Source organism: Centroberyx gerrardi, chromosome 4, assembly GCF_048128805.1.
Source record: "Centroberyx gerrardi isolate f3 chromosome 4, fCenGer3.hap1.cur.20231027, whole genome shotgun sequence".
Classification (NCBI taxonomy): Eukaryota; Metazoa; Chordata; class Actinopteri; order Beryciformes; family Berycidae; genus Centroberyx; species Centroberyx gerrardi.
Window position 1 is genome coordinate 17,883,281 of NC_136000.1, and position 23,073 is coordinate 17,906,353.

General features: G+C 43.2%; 2 protein-coding genes across 4 annotated transcripts in view; one reads left to right on the forward strand and one right to left on the reverse strand.

The window, feature by feature from the left end:
- The first annotated feature begins 977 nt into the window (after positions 1 to 977).
- rabl2 (RAB, member of RAS oncogene family-like 2) lies at positions 978 to 5,395 on the forward strand. Of its 3 annotated transcripts, XM_078283106.1 has the most exons (9): positions 978 to 1,171; positions 1,470 to 1,586; positions 1,763 to 1,792; positions 2,045 to 2,124; positions 2,308 to 2,387; positions 2,495 to 2,606; positions 2,941 to 3,038; positions 3,463 to 3,546; positions 4,003 to 5,395. In XM_078283106.1, exons 2-9 carry the CDS (start codon positions 1,480 to 1,482, stop codon positions 4,081 to 4,083), a joined length of 672 nt encoding a protein of 223 aa, XP_078139232.1. In that variant the 5' UTR covers positions 978 to 1,171; positions 1,470 to 1,479; the 3' UTR covers positions 4,084 to 5,395. The 3 variants fall into 3 exon arrangements, with proteins under 3 accessions (XP_078139232.1, XP_071767585.2, XP_078139233.1); XM_071911484.2 differs by having other exon boundaries at positions 978 to 1,586; XM_078283107.1 differs by lacking the exon at positions 978 to 1,171 and having other exon boundaries at positions 1,529 to 1,586; positions 1,738 to 1,792.
- Positions 5,396 to 10,213: 4,818 nt separating this feature from the next.
- Positions 10,214 to 23,073, reverse strand: part of shank3a (SH3 and multiple ankyrin repeat domains 3a) — a 150,114-nt gene continuing 137,254 nt past the window's right edge. Inside the window, exons 19-25 of the mRNA XM_071911495.2 lie at positions 22,322 to 22,402; positions 22,095 to 22,118; positions 21,523 to 21,650; positions 21,092 to 21,197; positions 20,273 to 20,805; positions 17,238 to 19,363; positions 10,214 to 10,778 (exon numbers count right to left, since the gene is read on the reverse strand). Coding sequence (XP_071767596.1) covers positions 10,214 to 10,778; positions 17,238 to 19,363; positions 20,273 to 20,805; positions 21,092 to 21,197; positions 21,523 to 21,650; positions 22,095 to 22,118; positions 22,322 to 22,402 — 3,563 coding nt within the window. The remainder of the gene's footprint in view (positions 10,779 to 17,237; positions 19,364 to 20,272; positions 20,806 to 21,091; positions 21,198 to 21,522; positions 21,651 to 22,094; positions 22,119 to 22,321; positions 22,403 to 23,073) is intronic.

The window sequence follows — 23,073 nt, forward strand, 5'->3', positions numbered from 1 at the left end:
AGTCTTTACTGTTTGAGTTATGTTAATTTTTAATGGTGAAAGATATTTGATTTTCATGTATTTAACATTAATCTGATTTGTGTTGGATGCACTCAGCTGGTGATTGGACATGTCAACTGTAATCAACTTAATCATCCAACTTTGGCAGTTGATATTTATAGTTGGTATTATTATGTTATATATATTATGTTGTATAGTCATAATCAGTCTAAATAGTCTAAACAGTATCTTTGTAGGCAGTTTACCTTAATTCAATATTAATTTAATTTCTCAGGTACTAGTAGTAATGTGCCCGTGTAAAATATTTGTGAGTATTTGAATTGAGTATTGAATTTGATTGAGGTTGATTATTGTGTTTATTGTTTACTGTATTCCTTTTCCTTGGTTTGTATTACAGAACCATACACGCATACAAACAGGCTACATTCAAATAAACTGTGGATGCATCAATCTGGACTGTAGAGGACTGTAGGACATAATTATACAACCTGACAGTTGTGCCATGGTGGTGATATCAGTCTTTTAAACATAGAACCAACCCTTTTCTATCTAACAGCTGTAGTAAGTGGAAAGAAACAAAAACCTGGAAAAACTAGTGCTGGACAATAATATGCACCATTATCACTAACCACTAAAACTCTTAGTAGACTAAATTAGAGAAAGACTGATGTATAACTCACATTTCTTTTAATGCAACATGATTTCTGATAATGAATAAAGTATAGCAACGTGTTCTGGGCTATTTTTTTATTTATTTTTAATTTAGTTTAGGTTGTGGACATTTAGGGCAAATCATAGAGCAAACCCTAGCTGTAGTTTACATGTCAGAAAGACAATGCTTTTTGGACAGGCACCTCTCAGGACAGCAGGATGCATAAGAAAGTGGTCCTTCGGGCGTCCCCGTTGCATAGAAACCAAAGCTATCGGGAACGACATGCAGGGTCTTCGAACTTGTAATATCTATCTAGCGTTAACTAGCTAGCTAACATTAACGTTAGATGATTGTAATGAGTTGTTTAACTTCTCAAAGATAAAATACACAAGTGGATTCCTGAGGTTTGATTAATACCTGTCGCTTTTTAATGTTATCAACGTTAGCTCAGTTAACGGCGCTAGCCAACTATTAACGTTAGCTGTCGTTGCCCTCATTGGCACAGAGTGCACCGTACAGGTAACGTTACAGTACTCCATAAATTACTTTTCAGCGACAAACATGATCAATACCCGACTCTGTGATAATTTCCATGTCAACTAACATCAGTTTGGTTGATGCAGGGAGTGACGAACAAGTGAAATGAACAATTTCAAGCCAAACCATCCAGCGTTAACCTTAGCTAACCAGCAGCAGGCTAGCTAACACTAATTCTCGTTGTGAATAGCAGTCGAATGCTAGCCGGGAACTTAACCGCTAACGTTAGCCAATTAAGAATTTCAGCAAGAAAGACGTAAATTAATTCTCCTCGTCAAAGTGAAGGAAAAATGGCTGGCGACGCTAGTAGCATCCCTGACCTGGACCAAGAGAAATACGATGCAGACGAACAAGTGAAGATCATCTGTTTGGGAGACAGTGCAGTTGGTAAATCCAAGTAAGTGTTAATTATCTCTACCTACAACCATACGCTCCTTACAGCAAATTTCTGTTTGTATTTCCTAGTATTTTTTAACAGTTTCCCCATGAGTTTCTTTTATTGTCTTGTATAATCTATTTTTCATGACTTTATTGTGGCTTTGTTACAGACTGTGTTTCTCTCTCATGTTTTAGGCTGATGGAGAGGTTTCTCATGGATGAATAGTATCCTTCTCAAGCAACTTTGATTATATTTATTCTGTATGTCAAAATTAAACAGCGGTCTTGTATTTATATCATTCATCCATTCAATAATGAAGAGGGCTGTGTCGTACCATACTGATTACAGCTGTTGAGTTTGTAACTGGCTGCACACGGCTGTTAAAGGTCAAGCTGGCATGCCTCCTAACAAAGCAGATGATTTGTATTGTGTCTGTATTTGTATTGTATTGGTAAGATCCTTAACTCTCGCTGCAGTCGCCCCCAACAGTTGTCAACTTACGCTCTGACTCTCTACAAACACACAGCCACAGTAGGAAACAAGACAGTAGTGGTCGGTAGGTATTTGCACACTTGTTATCACACTTGAGTATTTACTTTTGGCGGTGCAACCAATGACCACCGACAGTTTTACTAAGCTGAAATTGAATCTAGAAAGCTTGAATCTAGAGAGCTGCCATCTCAGCTGGCGTCAGACGTCATGTTGCTGCTGCAGAGACGGCTTTCGTTTCTCTTCTCAGATTTCTGGGACACAGCTGGCCAGGAGCGGTTCCAGAGCATGCATCCCTCATACTACCATAAAGCACATGCATGCATCATGGTAAGTGACACATCCATGGACAAGACATGGCTGAACTGGGGAGAGGCCAGGCCTGTCAGCAAAGCAGACTGAACTGTTTTGTGCTTCTTCTTTTTTTTTCTTTGAAGGTATTTGATGTTCAAAGGAAGATCACGTATAAGAACCTGGCCAACTGGTATAAGGAGCTGAGAGAGTACAGACCAGAGATACCGTGTTGTGTGGTCGCCAACAAAATTGATGGTGAGTCTGGCTGTGTCGCAGCAGTTAAACATGGTAGTCAGTTGTTATACAGATTCTATGCATCGTTGATCTTAAATAGGATAGGTGAACGTGTGATTTTGTGGCGTAACTAGACGTTTTCTGGATGGTGTAACTGAAGACAAAAAGATGAAGAGACTAAACATCCTCAGGCTAGAGATGCATCCCTTTAGTCTTTTCTCCTTTTACTTTATTGTAGAAAACGGCATCAAACATACATTTCTTCTGTGCGATGTTTAAGTTCATTGTTTAACCAAGAAAGTTGACAGTAGTAGTTGACACATTTTTCCTTTGTTTCTTTCCCATGTGTCTGCAGCTGACTTGAAGGTGACACAGAAGACCTTCAACTTTGGCAAGAAGCAGGGGATTCCATTCTACTTTGTGTCAGCTGCTGATGGGACTAATGTAGTTAAGGTGAGGAAGCCAGAAGGCCAAGTATTGTACACATTTTTTCCCTCCCTCACTCAGTCACACACACACACACACACACACACACACACAACCCATGAAGTTTTAACATGCTATAGGAGAGGTTTGAGCTTTGCTGCAGTATTTATAACATCACAGACCCTTTACCAGGTATCAGCAGTTTTTTCATGCATCCCACTCCCATCCCTAGTTTTACAATTTATGTAATGGCACAACGGTGTGACTCACATCCTCCGTCTCAACAACTGGGTTGACACTGCACTGCTTATAAGCCAAAGTACCAGGTTAATTCAGTCTATATTTCACTATTCTCTTATGAACACAGTCGAGGGATAACATGGCGCCCCACCACATGAACTGCCCCTATGCATTGATGGTTCTAAATATAATTAGTCTGTCTTGACAACAGATGTTCAGAGAGATGATCAAGAGAGCGGTGGACTACAAGCAAAACCCCAGCGACTTCATGGATGAAGTGATGCAAGAATTAGAGGTGCCACCATCTACCCTCTCTGAATACCAACATGCTTTCCAATTACTGATGTACTCATTAATCAAGCTGATGTGGTTTTATATATCCCCAGCTCAATGGTTTGTTTACTACAAAAAATAAAATATGTATTAGTCATGCAATGGTTGCTCTAAGAATCCCCGTAATTTGTTTATAATCTGCCATGCTCATTTTGTTCACAGTACATTTTTTTTTTTTTTGTTTGTTGCAGATGTTCACTCAAAACACTTAAATTAACAAGCCAAAGTATTCAGTTTACTCATCCATGAATTCCAACACAATTCCCTTCTTAATGAAAAGTTAAGCTTTTTTTGGGTGTTTGAGATCAGAGTTGCTGTAACCATTAATCTGTGTAAGCTAAACAAAATCATTTTGACTAGAAAATGTATTTGTATTGATGTGATTTTTTTTTTTGTCGCTCTTGCCTCTGTCTTGTAGAAGTTTGAGCTGGAGAAGAAGGAAGAAAATTCAGAAGCAGCTGAGGATGGACTGCAGGCAGAGAGTCCTGAGTTGGTCTGACAGACACTTTCAATTTCTCTAGACCTTCTTCTCGTGTCATGGACACATTATCCTCCTCTCGGTTGATGCTGAGGATACAGCCTGTGCTTTCGGTCATCCTGACGCTGTGCACACGAGCATGGACTCTGCCGCGGGAGATCTCTGGTTCTTCTGTGTTGTTTGACACTATCGAAGCACATTGTCCTTATGTTGTTTTTATGATTTTTGGTCCATTATCTCCCTTTATGTCATTGGTTTACCATCATAACTGTTTCACTTTACCTCTGCCACTGGAGAATGAAAGATAAAGTCCTGTAGTCAGATTGTTGCTCACTGCCCTCCACCCTCCGTCCAGTGAAGCTGGCAGGGGAAATAAACCTGGTTGGATAATTAGGAACTGTGTCGCAAGTCTCTGAATTTTACCTGGTTCATTTAGCTGCTCTGTTGTAGCGCGTTATTCAGGTTGTCTTTTGCATTAAAACGTGTCATTCATACTTTGTGTAATATCTACTATAATAATAGTAGAACATGTTACAGCAAAGAGGTAAAATGTGTTTAAAACAAGTTATTTTATTTGTTATGTAACAGGAATGTGAAATAATGAAAACGATCGCTCGATCAAATACTCGCTCACACAAGGCAAAGAGAACCTGTGATTGTGAATTCTCTTTGCTGCTGTTCTTGATGTTGGTGTGTAGTGACGTGTGCAATGCCAGTGGGGAACTACATCTATTGGCTGCTATTGTTGCAATAATGTTATAATGTAAAGCCTCTGTTGTTTAGTGTCTTTCAATGAATACTGAATGTACCATGTAACCAAAATGTTATATCGTGTGTTTCTAACTTGCTGTGATCCAGCAGTAGGTTCTTTTATGAAACAAGACTAGTATGTTGACACATTTACAGACTATTAAGGCACAAGCATTTGAATTAGCACTGTATATGATACAAATATATATCATATATTTCTTATGTCATCTCTAATGTAATACAAGAGGCTGTTTATCTGTTTTCATCTCGCTGTGCTCTTGTAACAGGTCCAGCTTTATGAAATGACCAGCCCCTGCTGGTTGGGTTACATCACTGTCATTCATGATTCATTTCAAGGTTCATCCATTCATTTCCAGCAAAAACATTGCCATTAAGAATTTCCAATACCTCATTTGGTGAATGAGTTTATACCAGAAACCTCTTTTCTGGCAGAAGCAGTACATTCAACCAAGCCTCATAGTGTAGGACACAGTGGGAATCAATTTAACTTAACAGTTTTTGAAAACATTTCTTTGTGTACTTGTTTGTGATAATGCTGTACACAGGAAGCATGTCTGTTTTTATCCCATTTATATACAATGTGCTTTTATGATATATGATATAACTATGAATAAATTGCACTGGAACATAAACTGCTTTGTTCATGAGACACTAATTCAGCAGGAAGCGACAGCGCCATGAGCAGCAAGAAGTTGACGCAGTTCGTGTTTTTAATTATAAATTTATTACATAATATAACAAACATATATCTCTGTGGTGGAGATATCCCAGGCAACATCTCAGATCTTGCCTCAGCCTTCACTACCACCCTTACTCTGTTTGCATGGGGAATAGGAGTCAGCTTCTGGGTATCTTGTATTTTAACTTCCATTTATTCGTAAGGAAAGGACTTTGTAACGCTCTAAGTGTCCAGTAGTCGCTGGGAAAATAGTTTTGGATGCTCTCTAGTGATTTGCCTGATCAGCAGATATTGAGAAGGGGAAGCTCGCCTGTGAGACAAGGCTGAGGCGTTGCAGTGATAGATCCACCATTCTAAACTTCACAGTGCAAACAAGGAGAAAACCGACAATGAAAGAAAAACCCCTTTTGATGATAAGATCACTGGTTCCGGTGGGTGACCAGATTCCAGTGGGTTTTTAAAAAGGTTACACCGCTCCCCCTACACTATGTAGATTGTGCTTTGTTGATTAGAAAATAAGACAAAGATAACCCTTCAGTGAACTCATTAGAGTGAATGATGTGTCAGTCTGTTACACTTTGTTCTGTAGCATCATTTTGCATCTGTATTTGTGGTAAACTTACGCAACGATCCAACCAGGTCTCCATTAGTGTTGTTTTTTCTAACCAGGACAGCCTGTGCAAGTCCAGACTGTACGCTTTCATCTTTTAAGTGTTTGTGTTCCATCTGTTATCATTTGTATTTATGTGTGTGTGTGTGTGTGTGCGTGTATGTGATGTGTGTGTGTTAACAGTATGCCAAACTGGATAATAACCTTCATCACAGTAAAATCAAGCAATTGTGATACTTTGTCTCAAAATTTAAATAGAAATGTTAATGCAAAGCTCATAAAATCAGGATTATCAGGTTATATATATTTATATATATATATATATAGCCTGTTCCTTTACAAAACATAAAAATGACTGTATTCCCACCTGAAAAGGTGCTGTACATACAGTGGAGGATCTAACGAATGTCTGTAGTTCTCAAGATTTCCAGGAGATGGCACCATATTATTGAGTCTAACAGCTCAAGAATGCTGTAACTAAGGTAGTCCTAAAGCAAAGAAAAATATACAGTTTAAAGTTAAGTTATTTTTTTGGCACATTTTTCCTTTGTTTTGTTCGTTCCTCATCAAATCACCTCATGTAGCATATCCAAAACTCAGAAACTGAAGGTCTGAAAAAGGAAAAAGGAGTGCAGCCAGATAGAGTGGAGGGTAAGGAGCGCAAATGCAATCTGGGCATGGGTGTACAAAACAGTGACTCTGCATAAGCTGTACCTACAGTTACAGGGTGAGTTATAGTTTTTCTTGCAATATAAAATGTGACAATGTTCTCTCTCAACACCCTGTTATACTCTCTCTCTCTCTCCGTCTCTCTCTCTCTTGGGTAGAGTAGTCCACTTTTCGAAGGAGAAACCACCGAGTAGAAAATAAAAATGCAGAACAATGATGTCCATTCTGGAGTTGATGATGTACGTATGTGTGCATTTTTCTGTTTGTGTGTGTATGTGTTGTGTGTTTGTGTGACACAGCCACTGCCGGGAATCTCTGATGGTAATACAGTAAGGCTATAGTGGACTAACTCCAAAGACGTAAACCCTAGCAATCAACCACACACTCTCTCACTGTCACACCTGCACACTGTTTATCTCGCTCTCGCTCAAACACACACAATGGAAACAAACACAAACATTGGCACACATGCACACACACATACAGTCATACACACACGGTGAAGAGGAACGACCATACAGAGATTCAGGGAATCCAGATGCACGCGTGCGCTTGGACGATGGGTGGCTTTTATGCTAGCACCTTGTTTTGTGCAAATCATCCCCTAGTTCATAGTTCAGAGTTCAAAAGTTCAAGAGTTCATAGAAAGAATAAAATCTGCTCACCTTTTCCACAGGTGGTTAACTATGCATATATGCCAAACATTCATATATAGATCTATATATTTTTTGTTTTTCAAAAATTTATATGAAATCTATCATATATACATTGCTTGTGATTAATATAAAAAAAGCAAATATTTGTAGTTTGTTCATATTTACAAGTGTAAGTACGTTTTGAATGGACAGGATATTTGTTTTTTTTTTCTGTCTCTTAATGTTCACTCTAAAATTCAAATGAGTGAAAGATTAAAGTATCATGTTCCACAAGCTACAAAATCTACCCACAGTGTCGGAGGGTAACAAATGAACAAAAAAAAAAAAAAAAAAGAACAATAAACACACAACAAAAAGAACAATAAACACAAAAAGCCCAAAATGAGTCCGAGGACATAACACTGGAGTCAGAAGTAAAATAATCAGTGAGGTCACAGTGAGGCAGTGAGTGCTATTCCTACAACCCGGATACAACGTTATATTTACCACCCGCTTTTCCAAACTGCTAGAAAAGAAATGAACAGAAAGCTATTCTGGAAAGATGCGCAACTTCTCGCCAAGCGGAATTGACTTGGCGTAATGACTGGATGCTGCTGATGCACAGAGGTTTTTAGTGGTAATAGAGTTTACCTGGCCTTCTCTCAGAGAAAAGCTATGGATCTAATGCTTTTTGTTGCATGAATAAAACTCACTGTTTCTCACTGCCAGCAGGGGCTACTCATGTGAATACAATTGTAGATTTTGTATTGTTAAGACCTCACAGAAGCTGTCCCATCCCCAGAGCCTAATAAACTACAGATGCATTTCCTGCAGTGCCATTTCAGAAAGGCACAGACTTTTAGCTCATTTAAACCCCTGTGTGATGCATTTTGGATTTGTTTTTGTTGGTTATAGTCTGGGTAAAGGTTACATTATAGGGGAAAGAAAATAAACAATTGCTTATTAGAAAAGTCTGAGCTATCCCTCATTTGGCCAGCTTTACACACTAGGAACTTATCAGTGCTGTTCTTCTGTAGGGGAATCGTACAATAGAAATCTGTTAGAGATTTATCTTTCTTCTCTACTGGTGATAAAAAACATCCGGCTGTTGTCTTCTCCTGACCTTCCTCCACTACACCACACCTTGTCTAGTCTAGTCTGAGAAGCATAATCAGGGGTAGCAGGGATGGAAATTGTACTAGCCCTCTAGCCCATGGGCTAGTATTTTTCAGACTGTGGTAGTGGTAAATTGTTCTCACAGGCCACAATTTGAATGGATAGTATTTAAAAATAACAGGCAACAACCTCTCCATGCTAGTGCCCCAAACTTCCATCCCTGAGTGATAAACAGGCTTAAGATGGAGAGCCTTCTTTACCAATGAACTGTCTTACTGGGTGGTCCTTAAAGGTTGTCGTGGATGAACAGAAGTAAAGGAGAGACAGAACCACATCGCTGAGATCTGTAGCCGAGGCAATAGGGATGGGTGTCAACTGGGGTCTTGGCCTCACATTGCGGGATGCCCTTAAGTACGAAGGAAGACCGTAAGAAAATAAAAACAAACAACAAACTCTCTTTCCAAGACATGATGCAACTTGTCATGCTACTGTTCAGGAAAGGGTGACCGTAAGGAAAGTTCATCAACATCATATATATATATGTATATATATATATATATAATACCATGTATTGTTTTAGTAAAGTTGTATACCTATGACAAAAATTTCATTTTCATATATCTATATACTTTTTTCTTTCAAATATATATATATGTATATAATTGGTAGAAATTAGTAAATTATTGGTGGAATAAATTTAAAGATTTCTCTCTGCCTTCTATACTAAAAACCAAAGACAGGCGCAGTTTTATTTATTACATTTCCTCTTTGCAACATTGTGTCTTTTCTTCTCAAAGCTATTTAGATACATATATATCATATTATATTATATCTATATATAATATTCCCTTTGGAAAACCAAAAACAAACTGTTTGATTATGAAAAAAGCCACGAGTGTTGGTTAAACATTCTCCAAATATAATAGATAGCACAGTCTGGGTTCCAAGGCGGAGGGGTTTTCTCCTGTGGTCTACTTTGTGGAGCTCCACCTCTGGGCTCAAAAGTCTTCGGTTTAAAAACAACAGCAGGTAGAGAGAAGACACGCCTTGTGAGAGCTGTGTCAGCACTACGCCCCTAGTCCTGGGTTCATCACTGTTGATCTCTGTAGAAATATTTTGAAAGGCAACTGAGCTTTCTGTTTGGAACGAGATTCTTCCTCCTCCTCCTTTACTCAAACTGTAAAAGGCTTTCAGAGGCCTGATGGATGGAGGGACAGAGGTAGAGAGGAGAGGAGGGAAGGTCTGTGGGAGAATGTGTGGGTGTTACTAAGGGAACAACAGAAGCTTTCACAAATCAAATGTTCTAATTGGAGCTCATGCGATTCTCCTCTGCAAAGAAAGATCAGAACCCGTTCGGAGGTCTGATCTGATTGGCTGCAGGCAATGAGGTGGGCAGACACTAAGGGCGGGGGGAGAGGGGAGGTACGTATTGGCTCCTCCTCCCAAAATTCAGTGCAGTGCTAAGTGCAGGGTATTAATGCAGAACGAGAACAGAAAGTTTCGCTAAGGACCAGAAAGGTAAACATTTGCAATGCAAAACATAAAAATAGAGCCAGAGTAAAAGAGGAGTGGTCTCTCTCTGTCTTTTTCCTGTTTTCATCAACTCTCTATATCTCTCCCTTATCCATCTTCATCCTTCTCTCCATCTTTTGCTGTGTCTCAGGGCAGGGGTCAGCTCTCCAGCAGCTGTTTTAGTGCTCGTTCAATGTTCATGCGGTGTCCAACTCGTGTCACTCCCAGCTCCGCAAAGTCATCCTTGGTTAGAGCCGGGAGGTGAGAGCCTTCGATCTCATGCTCCTGAAAGCCGGCTCTGTGCTCCCCTAGATTGATGCTCTCCAGCCAGTCTCCGACGTCGTACTTGTTCCAGAGGTGGAGGGGTTTCTGGTGGAAGGGTCTGAGGGCCAGGAGCGGTGACCCCAGCCCGGGGGAGTGAGAGGGAGAAGGGGACGGGGAGCGGGAGCGGGCGCTGGAGCTCCTCATTACAAAGCGGACCTCTTTGGGCTCGTGGGGCAGGCTGAGGCTGGAGGACTTGAGGATGGTGTGTGGCGGCGTAGTCGGGGAGGTCGGTAGGCCGAAGCCCGGGAGTCGTCCGAGAGGGTCGCCCCGATCGGGCGAACCCGAACCTGGGCTGGGGGTGCGTCGCGTGACAGGGTAGCGGCTGCCTGGGCGGATGGTGTACGTGGTGCCATAACTTCTCTGAGAAATGGTATGGAGCTCTCCTAGGCTGCTGAAAAGTCTGGTGGAGAAGGACAGAGAGACAGACAAAGTGTTTGAGGAATGTAGGCATGTAGGAGGTGAATAAAAGATATAAAGTGAAAGCAAGTAAATTGTAAGTAAGAAGAGGAGGAGAAGAAAATAAAAGAGAGGAGTTATTAGCAGAAGAGACACTTTCTTTCAGTTTGTACGAGTTTCATGTACAAACTGCTGTGAGTTCTTAAGTAGTCAGTTAGTGTAGGCCAGAGGTTAATGACCGTTAGAAAGACCAAGCTAGTCTCACTTCACAGCAACATCAAAGCAGTGGGCCTCATTTGTCGGATGAAACATTGCGAGTTTCTGAGATTATGTGTCGCTTTGGATTAAAATGTCTCCTAAATTGTCTTTACATTATTCAATCATGAATCTTCAGCTTGGACTTAAATTGTTTTACTTCAAGTCATACATTAACTACACAACATTTGAGTAGCCTACACTTGACATTTGAGTATACCAGAACCCCAGTATCACTGACAGCCATTATAAACTCCATCAAGAGTCCAAAACTCAGCCCATCTGATCATCAATGAAGGTCTACATCCTCTAAATTCTCTTATCAAAATCTATATTCCCTGTTAAGGCATATACTTCCATAAAGTGATTACTGTGACTCTTAAATAGTAAACGCTCTCTAAGAATTATGGTATCAAACAGCGCTACAGTTATTGTGTCGTACGCTGCAAACACAGATAGTGCTAACCTGAAAATTCATTCATAGTCTCTAACATCTAACATTTACAGTATGAATATGCACACAAGCACTCTCATACACATACATACACATTTAGACAGTATGTACTAAGTAGGCCTACTAAGGGGTAGAATATTATACTGGGCATACGGTGACTTTGGGTTTCCTTTCTATGAGAGAGAATTGGTGTCTAGCGAAAACAGAGGTGACAATAACAGCTCTGACATTTGTCTTTAGGCTGCAGTTAAAGTGAATATGAGGGCATACAGTCCAGCATTCATTTCCAAAGCTCAACTTCATTTCACCACAATAATGCTTATTTCCCATTGGAAGTACAGTAACCACTCTATGTAACTCTCATAGTGACCAACCAACCCAATATCACAGTCTGCAGCATTGGAGGAAGCATCATACTAATACAAACATACTAGCAATAATGCTACTCCAGTGGGAACTCAGTGCAATATTCACTCCTGTTACTTTCATAGGACCAGTATACTGTATGTTATTGTATCTCCCCTTTTACATCTGACCCTGTATTGAAAATGACAGGAGCATGAATTTGTGCAACAGTCTAAAAGTGGCTGATTAGCCGATAGTCTACTGATCTGATGGAGGAAAGGACGGTCAGAAAGGTGGAGAGGGATGGATTAGAGATTAGGGGTAACATGACAGTTGAGTCTAGCTGGGTGCAGGCAGGGAGAAGGGGAAAGGAGAGGCCCAAATGGATGTGATAGGAGTTGGTGCAACATGACTTGTCTGTTTCATTCATGCATGTCTGTGTGTGTGTGTGTATGTATATCGTGTGTAGGTGTGACAAATGTTTTGCATATACTGTATGTCTTCGGGACATTTGATATGGGTGTGGTTTGGACTGAGGACTATGATGGAACGTAGGTGGCTAGGCAGGGCATAGGCTGGAGAAATGTTCAAATCAAGGGGAGCCGGCGGATATGAGATGAGCTCCATGCGCACTTACACAGTCGTCCTGCCCTCCTGGGCGCACAGTCAGTTCTAGACCAATCAGATCAGAGCAGCAGGGCGGAGCATGCAAGGTGAGCAGAGAGAGAGCAATGGGAGAGAATGTTAGCATCACTCCATGAGACGCAGCCTGCTAACCAGACTTGTATTTTGCCTCAGCCAACTCTGCTTTCTTTGACATGCCTTTTGTATGTATGTGTATATGTAAGTGTGTGTGCGTTTGCATGTGTGTGTGTGTGTTTTGGATGTGTTGACATGACAATGACAGCAGAGTAGGCTTCAGCACTGGCAGGTCTGACCAGTCGGCCACATGAGAGAGAAATGAGCACACTATTCACATATCAAACACTGCACAATAAAAAAATGAAAAAACAAACAAAACAAACAAAAATGAAAAATAAATGAGGGCAAATGTCCCTTGACCTTTGTGGTTGATTTATGATTCATGGTGAAATGACTTGGACCTGAAGAAAAACTATTCTTGTGAGCAAAGATACATTTATATATGTATGATGCATAAATATGTCACTAATTAATTAACATTCACATGCGCTGTATGTCGGGGATGGTGTGTCTATTGAGTAATTTTCTCATCAAGACATACAATTTGTAACTGATTCTTTTTTTGTTTGTTTCAGGGCAGTTTAAGAAACCTACAGTGTCCAATAAGCAAGAGAGTCAGGGAGCATAGCCATCCTCAACACAATCACTGAAAAACAAAACAAAACAGAAAGTTATGCAAATTAAACTAACAGAAAAGAACAGGAAACCAAAGAGCACAACTTAAAATAAAATGAGAACCAACAGGTTTGTAGACGAGCCAAAGCTATGATTCATAGCATGTGGACATGGTGGATATGATTGAGACATGTAGTAGCATGTGTGGTGTTAACGGATTTTAAATGGGACAGACAGTGGATGGGGGTAAAAAGTGATGGAGTAACATTACAGTTAAGAGTGTCGGGATGCCTCTGCTGTATGTGAAATGCTTGAGTGGGTGAGGAGATACAAACGCAGAGAGGGAGAGAGAGAGAGAGAAAATAATGGTGTGCATGATCATACGTTTTACTCTGTTCCATTCTTTTACTCAGCCGAGGGCAATCAATTGTCAGGATGGAGAGGGTGGGAGTGATTTGATTGCATAAGGTCAGGATGAGTTGTACTGATTGAGACCAATCAGAACATCGTGTTACATGATGTGCTGTATTTGACATCATGCTCTTCTTTGCCATCTCAGGGATCAAGATGATGTCAAAGATAATATATTAAGAGGTACAGATCAGCGATTGATGGCTGAATTTTTAAATTGTCATATGCTAATTTTGATTAGATTTTACTTAACAAAAACTACGCATTATCTAGGTATAGATAGATGAGTGAGCTTTTCAAATGGAAATATTTTTGATAATAGATGTTAATTATGGTAAGATACTGGTAAAAAAGAAAGGACTGTAAAACATACTTATAAACCTTTTATAATGCGTTCTGTTGGAATAGCTAATTAGTGACTTTTGGTTTGACTTTTGTGCAGTTAAACCACAATGAAATGGCACATTTGCTTACCATGAAGCTGGGTTTCCATCCAACTATTTGGAAATTTTGTTATGTTTGCAAAAAAACGTTTTTTTTGTTGTTAAAGAAATTATGCACTAAATAGTGATGGAGATGCATTTTGTTGAATAAAAAATGACGGTAGCTACGTTTCTGGAGCCATCCCAGATATATCCCACCACGACGATAAAAATGTCAGGTAGCAACAACAGCAGCAGATTGATGACACCAAACTGCACTATCTTTATTTTTGTCGTTGGACGGCGTGAAATATGGCCGATGTTAGCTGACGTGAAAGAACAATAACAACTTGTCCCGTACTGATCAGTTCTTCAAAGACTCTTTCCATTCCATTCATGTTTTCTGAGGTGGCTGTGCTCTACGTTCCTAATTTGCCTGACATTTGGAAGGAAACATATCTTATGAATCACTTTGGTTGTCACTGTGTGCGGTTGTGTTCATAAAGTGTGTGGGTGTGTGTCTGAGTGCACGGACATTTGTACAGTGGTTAGCTCCTCCTGGCGATAGCAGTGAGGTGGAAGGACTGATAAAGGCAGTCAGAGCCAGAGGAGGTGAGAGTCTGATCTAACAGTCTTAGATTGTTTCATATCTTTCATCTCCTCTTAATCAGCAGTGAAGTAATTGGGAACATGAAAGCAAATTTCCAATATGGAACCAGTTTCTTCCACTTGCTTTGCATGTTCACATTAACAGAGATGAGGAGGAGAGAAGAAAAAAGGGAGAGGAGCAGGGATATAGTAATCAAACTCAGGTGCTTCTGAAGAGTGTCTACCGACTACTGAGCTCCTTTTGAAGTTACATTTTCAAATGTAGACTGATTGCTGTTTAACTAAGTCTTCAACTTCATTCTCCACAGTTTTTAAAACTACAGAAATAGGACATTTGGAGTTCTGCTATTCCACGCACCACAGAGCTGAACCCCTATCCTACTGGACCTGAACAGCATTTTAAAACTAGCATCTATTAGTCTATATTTGTTGGCTGTGTAAAACTACAACACACATCCAAAAAAGACAGCACTCTTATTTCAGACAATAGCCGTTTTCAGATGTGAAATTCAGACATGCATTGGGCCATGCCCACTGTACATGGCCTAGGGAGATCATTTAAGATCTGATAAAAATTCTAACCCAAATCCCAAGCAGAACACAACCGGACTTTTGAAACTGTACTTTCTATCAACTGCTCACGTCAAAAGATTTCAACATTTATTCAACAGTTATTTTTTTCCACCAATTTACTGAGTGGGAGCCAAGCCAGGACTGTCACTTAGATCATGATGACGTTGTCTGGTAGTCCTGGCACAAGCAGCCATAAGATCATGAAGGGATGGCTTTAACATGACTTGTGACATGGCACACCATTATAGTTTGGGCCTGTTCAAATACTTCTGAAAATACATCCTTAAATCTTATCGCTGATGATGCGGTAGGATGGGGGAAGAGTGATAAGACGGAAACGACACAATTGCCGGTCTTATCTTGTTTATATCAGCGATGACTGCAAAGAGCAGTGGATATAAGGATGTATATTGTATGTTATTTGAACAAGGGCACTGGATTAAAGGTCAAGGAAAGCTGGAACTTTCTGAGGCGGGGTGAGGGGGTGCAAGGTAGCTAGCAGGGTCATAGGTTAGAACCCAACAGCGAGAGTGTGTGTGAGAGATGAGAAGAGGCTTTCAGGAAGAGCATGCCTCCAGGCCCTGTTACCTTGTTTGCACCAACAGATAACCGACTACTGGAACACACACACACATACACACACACACACACCACTATGTAACACTAACTTACTGACTACTGTGTACAATACAGAGCACTAAATGGGAGGCCAAGGTACACCAAGGTACTGTTGTAACCATGGAAACAAGGAGCAGTTCATACCCAAGACTGGAGCCATTGATTCTAAATAAATGGCTTTGCTCGGGAAATTCCAAGTCTGCAACTAGTACTCTGCTGTGTGTCTATCAGTGATTTCCTTGAAACCCAAACAGTCAGCTACACCACCCAAATCCTTTGTTATAATTTTTTCTTTTATTGTAAAAGACTCCATAAGTAGCACTGAAGAAATCAGGTGATGCAAACAAGGTAACAAATAATACACAAAAAAGAGAAAATACATGAAACAAAATTTTAAAAAGGGTTATTTCTGTTTCAATGGGATTAGTTGACAAGCTTGTTAGGAAAAAAGATAAAAAATAAGCTTTGGTTTACCCTAGGAGCTACAAGCTTAAGGTTTACTGTCTTCAGTGTCCTTCTCACATCTGTAGGAATATAAAGGACTTCATTGTACTTTCAGGGATGGTATGAAAAAAACAAACAAACCCACAGATAATATCCAAACAACACCACTGTGCTTCAGATGCATCAGATAACACCGGTGTCTCTGTGTTCTTTGTGTTGGGAACAAGTTCCTCTTAACCTCTTTCCTATGCCTCATATTTCTTTCTCTTCACTGATGTGGCTACATATGACTCACGGAAAGGTATGGTATACATTAACAATGGGGTTAACACTAGCATTGCCAGGGAAGCTAATGCTAGCAATGTCGGTGACCTCTGACCTCATTTTTACTTACCATCACAGTGGACTGGGCAGGGGATATGGATTAATCTGCATACTTTAAAATTAAATAAAAGCACATCATGCACAGTATTCAAATCTGATGCTGATATCTTTGACTAGGCCTCTAAATGTCCCACTCCAGGAAATGGATCCAGGAAATACTTAAGGTTCAAGATGACAGACACATAATAACATTTCGAAATAAAAGAAACCTTTGATTGGTGTCCTTGAAATATGTTGACTTTGAAAAAATGAATGATTCTTTCTCTCTTTCTCTTTCAGTGGGCTTGTTAATGAAAGAATTAAGGATTTGCCACTGTAGATATAAAAAGTGGTGAAAGTAGAGTAAAATGAGAAGTTGATAAAGATGGGAAAGGAATTCAACTCATATTGTATGACAACACTGGCCAAATATGCAATTCTTAATCAACCATAAGACAATGCTGTTATCAGGCTGGGGCCTGGTATTGGCTTTACGTTTTTTTGCTTGTTGACTCTGATGTCTCTGCCACCATTTGAGTAAAAGAATTGAACACGATTTGAAGTTACTATCCTTCATGTCACCATTTATTATGTGCTTTGTGTTAAATAAGATTTAAGAAATTGCACTACATCTTACTTGCTTTTCTCTTACCTGGCACCTGCCACAGGTGACTTCCTCCCAGGGTCCAGCGAAGCTCCCAATGGTTCCTCTCCCAGCGACCTAGTGTCTTTATTTAGCTGCTGGAGCCTTGAACTCAGCTCCCCCATAACTGACGGTTTTCCGCCCTCGTCTGCGCCTAACCCCAGCCCCAGCCCGCCTAGATTCCCCAAACTCCCAATACCTAGTCCCACCCCAGGCCCGCGGGGCTCCACCGGGTCCCCCCACAGCTTGGACCTGCGCTGGAAGAGGTAGCGCGGCCTGGTGGGGGCTAGTCCAGTCACTGAGGCTGATCCACCTGCGGCCAGCCCAGCTCCACCAGCAGCGGCAGCAGCCAGGGCAGCGGCCTGTTGCTGTGATAGCAGCTCACTGTCAGAGCTCTGCTTCAGCAGAGGGTCCCTGAAGGTGACGGGGCCTTTACTGCCTCCTATCTGGGACTTGAGTCGGGGCTTGGGAGGCACTGGCGGCTTGTCGAGCACAAAGGTCTGCCCGTCGGCGTAGGAGGTGTGTGTGGTGTGTGTGTCGGCGGGCTCGCCACTTTCCGAGGACAATGTGGACATGCTGGATACCGTGGAGACGGTGCTGGTGGTCTCGAGGTGGTGGTCTCGCTCTCTGTCACTAGAGCTGCGCGTGTCAGCCTCCTCCACGCCTGAGTCGGCCGCAGAGCCAGACTCCCCCACCGGTGGGGGCTCCAGAGGGTCAGAGGGCTTCCCTGAGACGGCTGCTGCACTGGGTGGAGGTGGGGGCTGGGGAGGCTGAGGCTGGGTAGGGGTCAGGCTGGGGGTTGTTGGGGTCGAGGGGGTTTGGGGTATGGGTGTTGTAGGGGTGGTGGGAGAGGTGGCAGGTTTAGTTGGGGACGTGGGTGTCCCCTGTGCCTGTGCCTGTGCCAGCAATCCATTAGCAAACTCATCTGGCGGGGGTACCACTCCAATCTTACGTAGCTCCTCCCTTGTTTCCTCATCACTGGAGGACAACATGGCAGGGGGCAGGGTCACCGTGTACGGATCCACATCCTCCTCTGAGCTGCCCTGAGCCAGGCTCTTCTCTTGGGCTGGGCTAGCAGGACGCTGAGCCTGGGGCTGGGCCTGGAGTTGGGGCTGGGGCTGGGGCTGGGAGGCCGTGGGACTGGGGGATTTAGCCCGCGGGCTTGGAGGTTTGCTGGGCTCAGCGGCCGTTGGGGCAGGTGTCTGTTCTAGTTCTGAACCCACCCCAACAGCCTGGCCATTACTGGTAGCGTGGACCATGATCAGCCCTGCTGTCTTCTGCTGCGATGTATCCATAATGCTGATCAACATACTCTTCTTATCCTCTGCTCTCTTCTCTTCCTTCCTCTCCTCTACTCTTCCTTCCATCTCCTGTCGGAATGATACAGGTGACGGTGACGTGGCCCACTGGGGTTTGGTGGGTTGGGGGGCTAACATAGTTCCTGGGGAGGGTCCAAGTCCATACGCCCCTGCCTTGGCGCTTTGAGGGGAGAAAGGGGGAGATGCGCCCCCCACTTCCCCTTGTTGAGACTCTTTGGTCTGAGTGTCAATGAATATTACGCCCTGGCCAGCCCGCTCCTGTTTAGTCCTGGGCTCTGGGCTGCTGGATGGGGACTGGCTCTGAGAGGTCAGTGCTCTCTCCCTTGCGGCCAGCGCAAGAGCCAGTGGTGAGTTGGGGTCCAGGGGCTTTCCCGTGAGCGGATGGATGAAGGTGGTCCCACTAGGTGAAGGGCTCAGGGCCAAGGCAGGGGGAGGCAGCTGGCCCAGCTCTCGGGTGAGCATCCGTTCATCGATGGACCGAGACTGAGTCAGGGAGGGGGCCTCGGGGCTGGTTGAAGATGCCCCCTCCATGGTCCCAACAGACAGGAAGACAGTGGATTTCCTCCGTTCTTCTAGGCGGCGCTCACGGTCTTTCACTGCTCCAGCGATAGCAGCAGCAAAGGGGCCCTTCCCCTGAAGCAGAACCTCTCCCTGGGCACGCAGACGCTCTCGCTCTGCCATCAGCTGCTGCTGGTAATAGTCTGCACGGCTGGTGTGTGTGTGCCCATGGGTGTGTGGGTGTCGTCCTGAGGGTGAGGTCTCTCGGGAGTGGGCAGCAGCTAAGGCCAAACTAGCTCTTTCTTGTGCATCCTCCACCTGCAACAAAACAAAACATACAACCAAACATGTAAAGCTACACTCAGCTTTGGCCTAAAGTAAAAAGATCAAAAGTCCATCCTTAAAGGGATAGTCCAGTTTTGGGGGAATCATTCCTACTTACCCAGAGTCAGATGAACTTGTTGATGCCTTTTATACGCCTCTGCATGCAGTTTGAAGGTATGGGTACGGTTAGCTTAGCTCAACTGCTGGAAGTCTAAGGGATCAAGTAGCAGCTCCTCTCAAAAGTAGGAAAATAAAGCTTTTAACTTCTCCAAAGATGGATGCCTAATCTAACACAGCTGTACATTGTAATTTATGTATTTATAAAGTCGTTAATTTGACTAATAATAAAGAAATTAGATTATATGAACTTCCTATCAACTTTCTCATTCCCAGCTGGACTTCCCCAACTGCGAAACGTCCTACTTCTGAACAGGTAAAATCCATTTGACCGGCCTTCCAATTCGTAATTCCTAGTCGGAAACTTGGGATTCTTCTTTGAACTAAGGTTCCCACCAATATAATACTTAAACGCTCTGAGATGGGAAGCAGTACATTCCAAGTGGGAAGTTTCCCAGTTGTCTTGAACGTATCATTACGTTCTGCCTCCGCTCTCTTCTCACAAGAGTGCAGTTTTGTAAACCTTAGCCAGGGTTTTTCAAAACCTTAAGGACCTATCTAGCTAGCCACGATCAAAAATTACCATAGGCTTATCATGTCAGAATATACTGAGCAGGTCTATTTCCCTACTTTTGAGAGGAGCTGCTGCTTCATCCTGTAGACTAATCGTTCCCATTCCTTCAAACTGCAGACATAAAAATGGCATCCACAAGTTCGTCTGACTCTGGGTAAATAGGAAAAATAGCAAAATCCCCCAAAAACCTATCCCTTTAACATGTAACTGACCTGTAGTTGTTTGACCAGGGGACTTTTCTTCCTCTGGGGCTTGGTGGGTGTGTATAGTCCAATACTAAACTGTCCCACATTGGCATAGGGGTTGTCAATCACCCGACCCTTCCTTTTGATTCGCTCAGGTGGAGTAGCAGCAGAGGGACGGGGAATTTCCGTAGGTTCTACAGGAAGATGGGAGGAGTCCTGGAGGATGATCATGGAGCGGGCTTTCTTCTGCCTCTCCACATGCGTTGCCTGCCGCTGGGCGGCCTCGTAGGGCAGGTCCAGGGAGGAGGGCTTGAAGCTGGAGCGTCCTCCAGGCTCGTGGCCCTGACTCTGGGCCCTGGATGGGGGAGGCGGGGGGCAGAAGGCCGGCGGAGGGCCAGTGTCTAGGTAGTAGAGTGAGGGAGGAGGAGGGGGTGCCGTTTGTGGAGGGGGAGGGATGGAGTGGGACTGGGAGTGGTCTCGAAGGCTGTCCGTCATAGAGGAGCTGCGGGGGAAGCGGTGCTCGCCTGCCAGGGCAGACAGACGATCCTCCTCAGTGGCACCTGGGGAGGGAGGGGAGAGATCAGGAAGCTGCTCATCTGGTGACCAGAAGTCAGCTCATCAAAAAGAGCCATTTTGTACCAGCTTAGCAGGTCCACAGATACCTTTCAGACAGCTGCTTCATGAAAGACTACACCCTGTAATCCTGCAATTTCCCCTCAAGGATCAATTAAGTTTTCCTTATCTTATACTACCTTCTCTACATAGCAATATATTACCAATACGTACACAGAAGATGCAATATAATTGATCTTATTTGAATATGTAGAGGATGGGCGATTGTTTTACCAAAAGACTTGGTCCTGGACATCCCCTTGGGTAGCGGTATATGACCTCTCTCCATGCCTGGGTGAAGCCCTCCATGTAGAGTCATACCCTGTCTCTCAAACAGCGACTGCAGCACAATACAACACAGAGACACTTTTATCATGTGTATATAAGCTAGTTATAACTTTTAATGTCTATAATGCTACACTAAAAAGTCCATTAAAACTACAAAATGGTATACAAAATAGCAAGAATATAACACAATACAGTGCCTGCTACGATCACGTTTGTGTGTGTGTGCGTGTGTGTGCTATTGTGTGAGTAGGTGTGTGTGTGGGTTTGCGCTGTAGCTCACACGTGTGTGCCCAGGTGTATCTGTGTGTGTGTGTCTGTGAGTTTGTGCTTGTATGTATGCCCTCTCCCGCTGGTTTTCTGTGTGTATGTGCACTCACACTGATCTCTGCTGGTGTTATTCTCCTGCTGGTAGGCCGTTGTTTGACAGTGGCTGCTCTGTAATCTGCCTCCGTGGGCTGAGAACGCAACATGGGCTCCTGGGACGCCAACATCTCATCTAGCCTCTCTGTTGAGGAAGAAAGGAGCCAGACCTAAATACTGAGACATAAGACTAGAGGAATGCTGTCTAAGACATTATCCAGCCAACATAAAACATGCCTGTTATCATTTCTGACAAACTGACATTGCCAACACAGTGACCAGACAAACTGTGATAAAATGTCAACTACAAAACATAACCATACACTACAGTTTGAGGTCATGCTCTGTGACATGGTACACAATCACCATCTCAATACAAGTTCACTGTGTTCCCTTACTGACCACTAGAGAGTGAGAGTTGAGAGAGAGAGAGAGAGAGATAGAGAAAGAGACAGAATGAGCGTGTCCATGTCCACATGTTCATGTGTCTTGTTCTCCTGCTCTAATCAACACTGCTTAAATTGACACAGCAGTGACAAATCATCTCTATGACGCTCAGAGAGGTGACAATTTCTTGCCTCAGACTCACCTCCTCTTCTCCTCCGAGCAGAAGCTTGGTGGGAAAAAGATAGCGTCAGCAGAGGAGGGAAAATGACAAGAACAAGCCAGCAGAAGTGACTATTCTAAAAGTTAGGAGACATACCAAGTTTTAATGACAAAAGGAAGGCAGGAATAGGGCAGAAAGGAGGAGGAGGGTGTAGAGAGCTTATTTTGTGAGGAGTGTACATGTATGCATGGCAGCTCTCTACCACTCACCCAGTTCCTCCAGCTCAGCGGTCATGGACTTGGAGCGCAGTGTCAGGGTGGTGCTGGGAGCCCTCTTGGGTGGCGGGGGAGCTGTGGAGAAAAGGCATGGTGTTGAGGATGATGTTGAGGGGGAAGGAGATCCTTTGGCTTTGCGACTCAGTGCCCTCCTGGCATCCCCCAGACGGCCAGCCCATCCCGTCTTCACCGCTTTGATCTGGTCAAATTCAGCTGAGCTGGACGACTCGCACTGAACCAGTACCTTGTTCAGGCTGCGGTTGGAGCCCAGCTTCTTCATGCTCTGTTCTCTGTTGGTCCGTTGGTCAATATATTTGTCAGTCAGTTTGTCTGTCTCCAAGTTTCTCAGTTTCTCAGTCTTTGTGCTGCAAGAAATCCTCTCTGCTGAGGAGCCCAGAGGCGGTAAATGTATGGTTCAGTCCTCTCTGTAACATCCCTAGCTCTCTGAATCCTCCCACTACACACAGAACAATAGAATTTGTCCGCCACAACAGGCAGAATGAGCAAAATGAGAGGGGCAAAGAGAGGGAGTAAGTCGTCCATCTTACTTTTAATCTGCTGCCTGTCTGGAATTTGGCAGGTGTGCATCAGAAAGAAACGCACAGACACACCGGCTTAGACACACATGCACGTCCTCCCACAAGCGGGACCACATGCAGATACACAGAGAAAACTCCCTGAGGGAGAACATAGTGACATGTGGGCCGACAGAGGGAGAGATGACAGCGAATTTAGCAGCTCAGGAG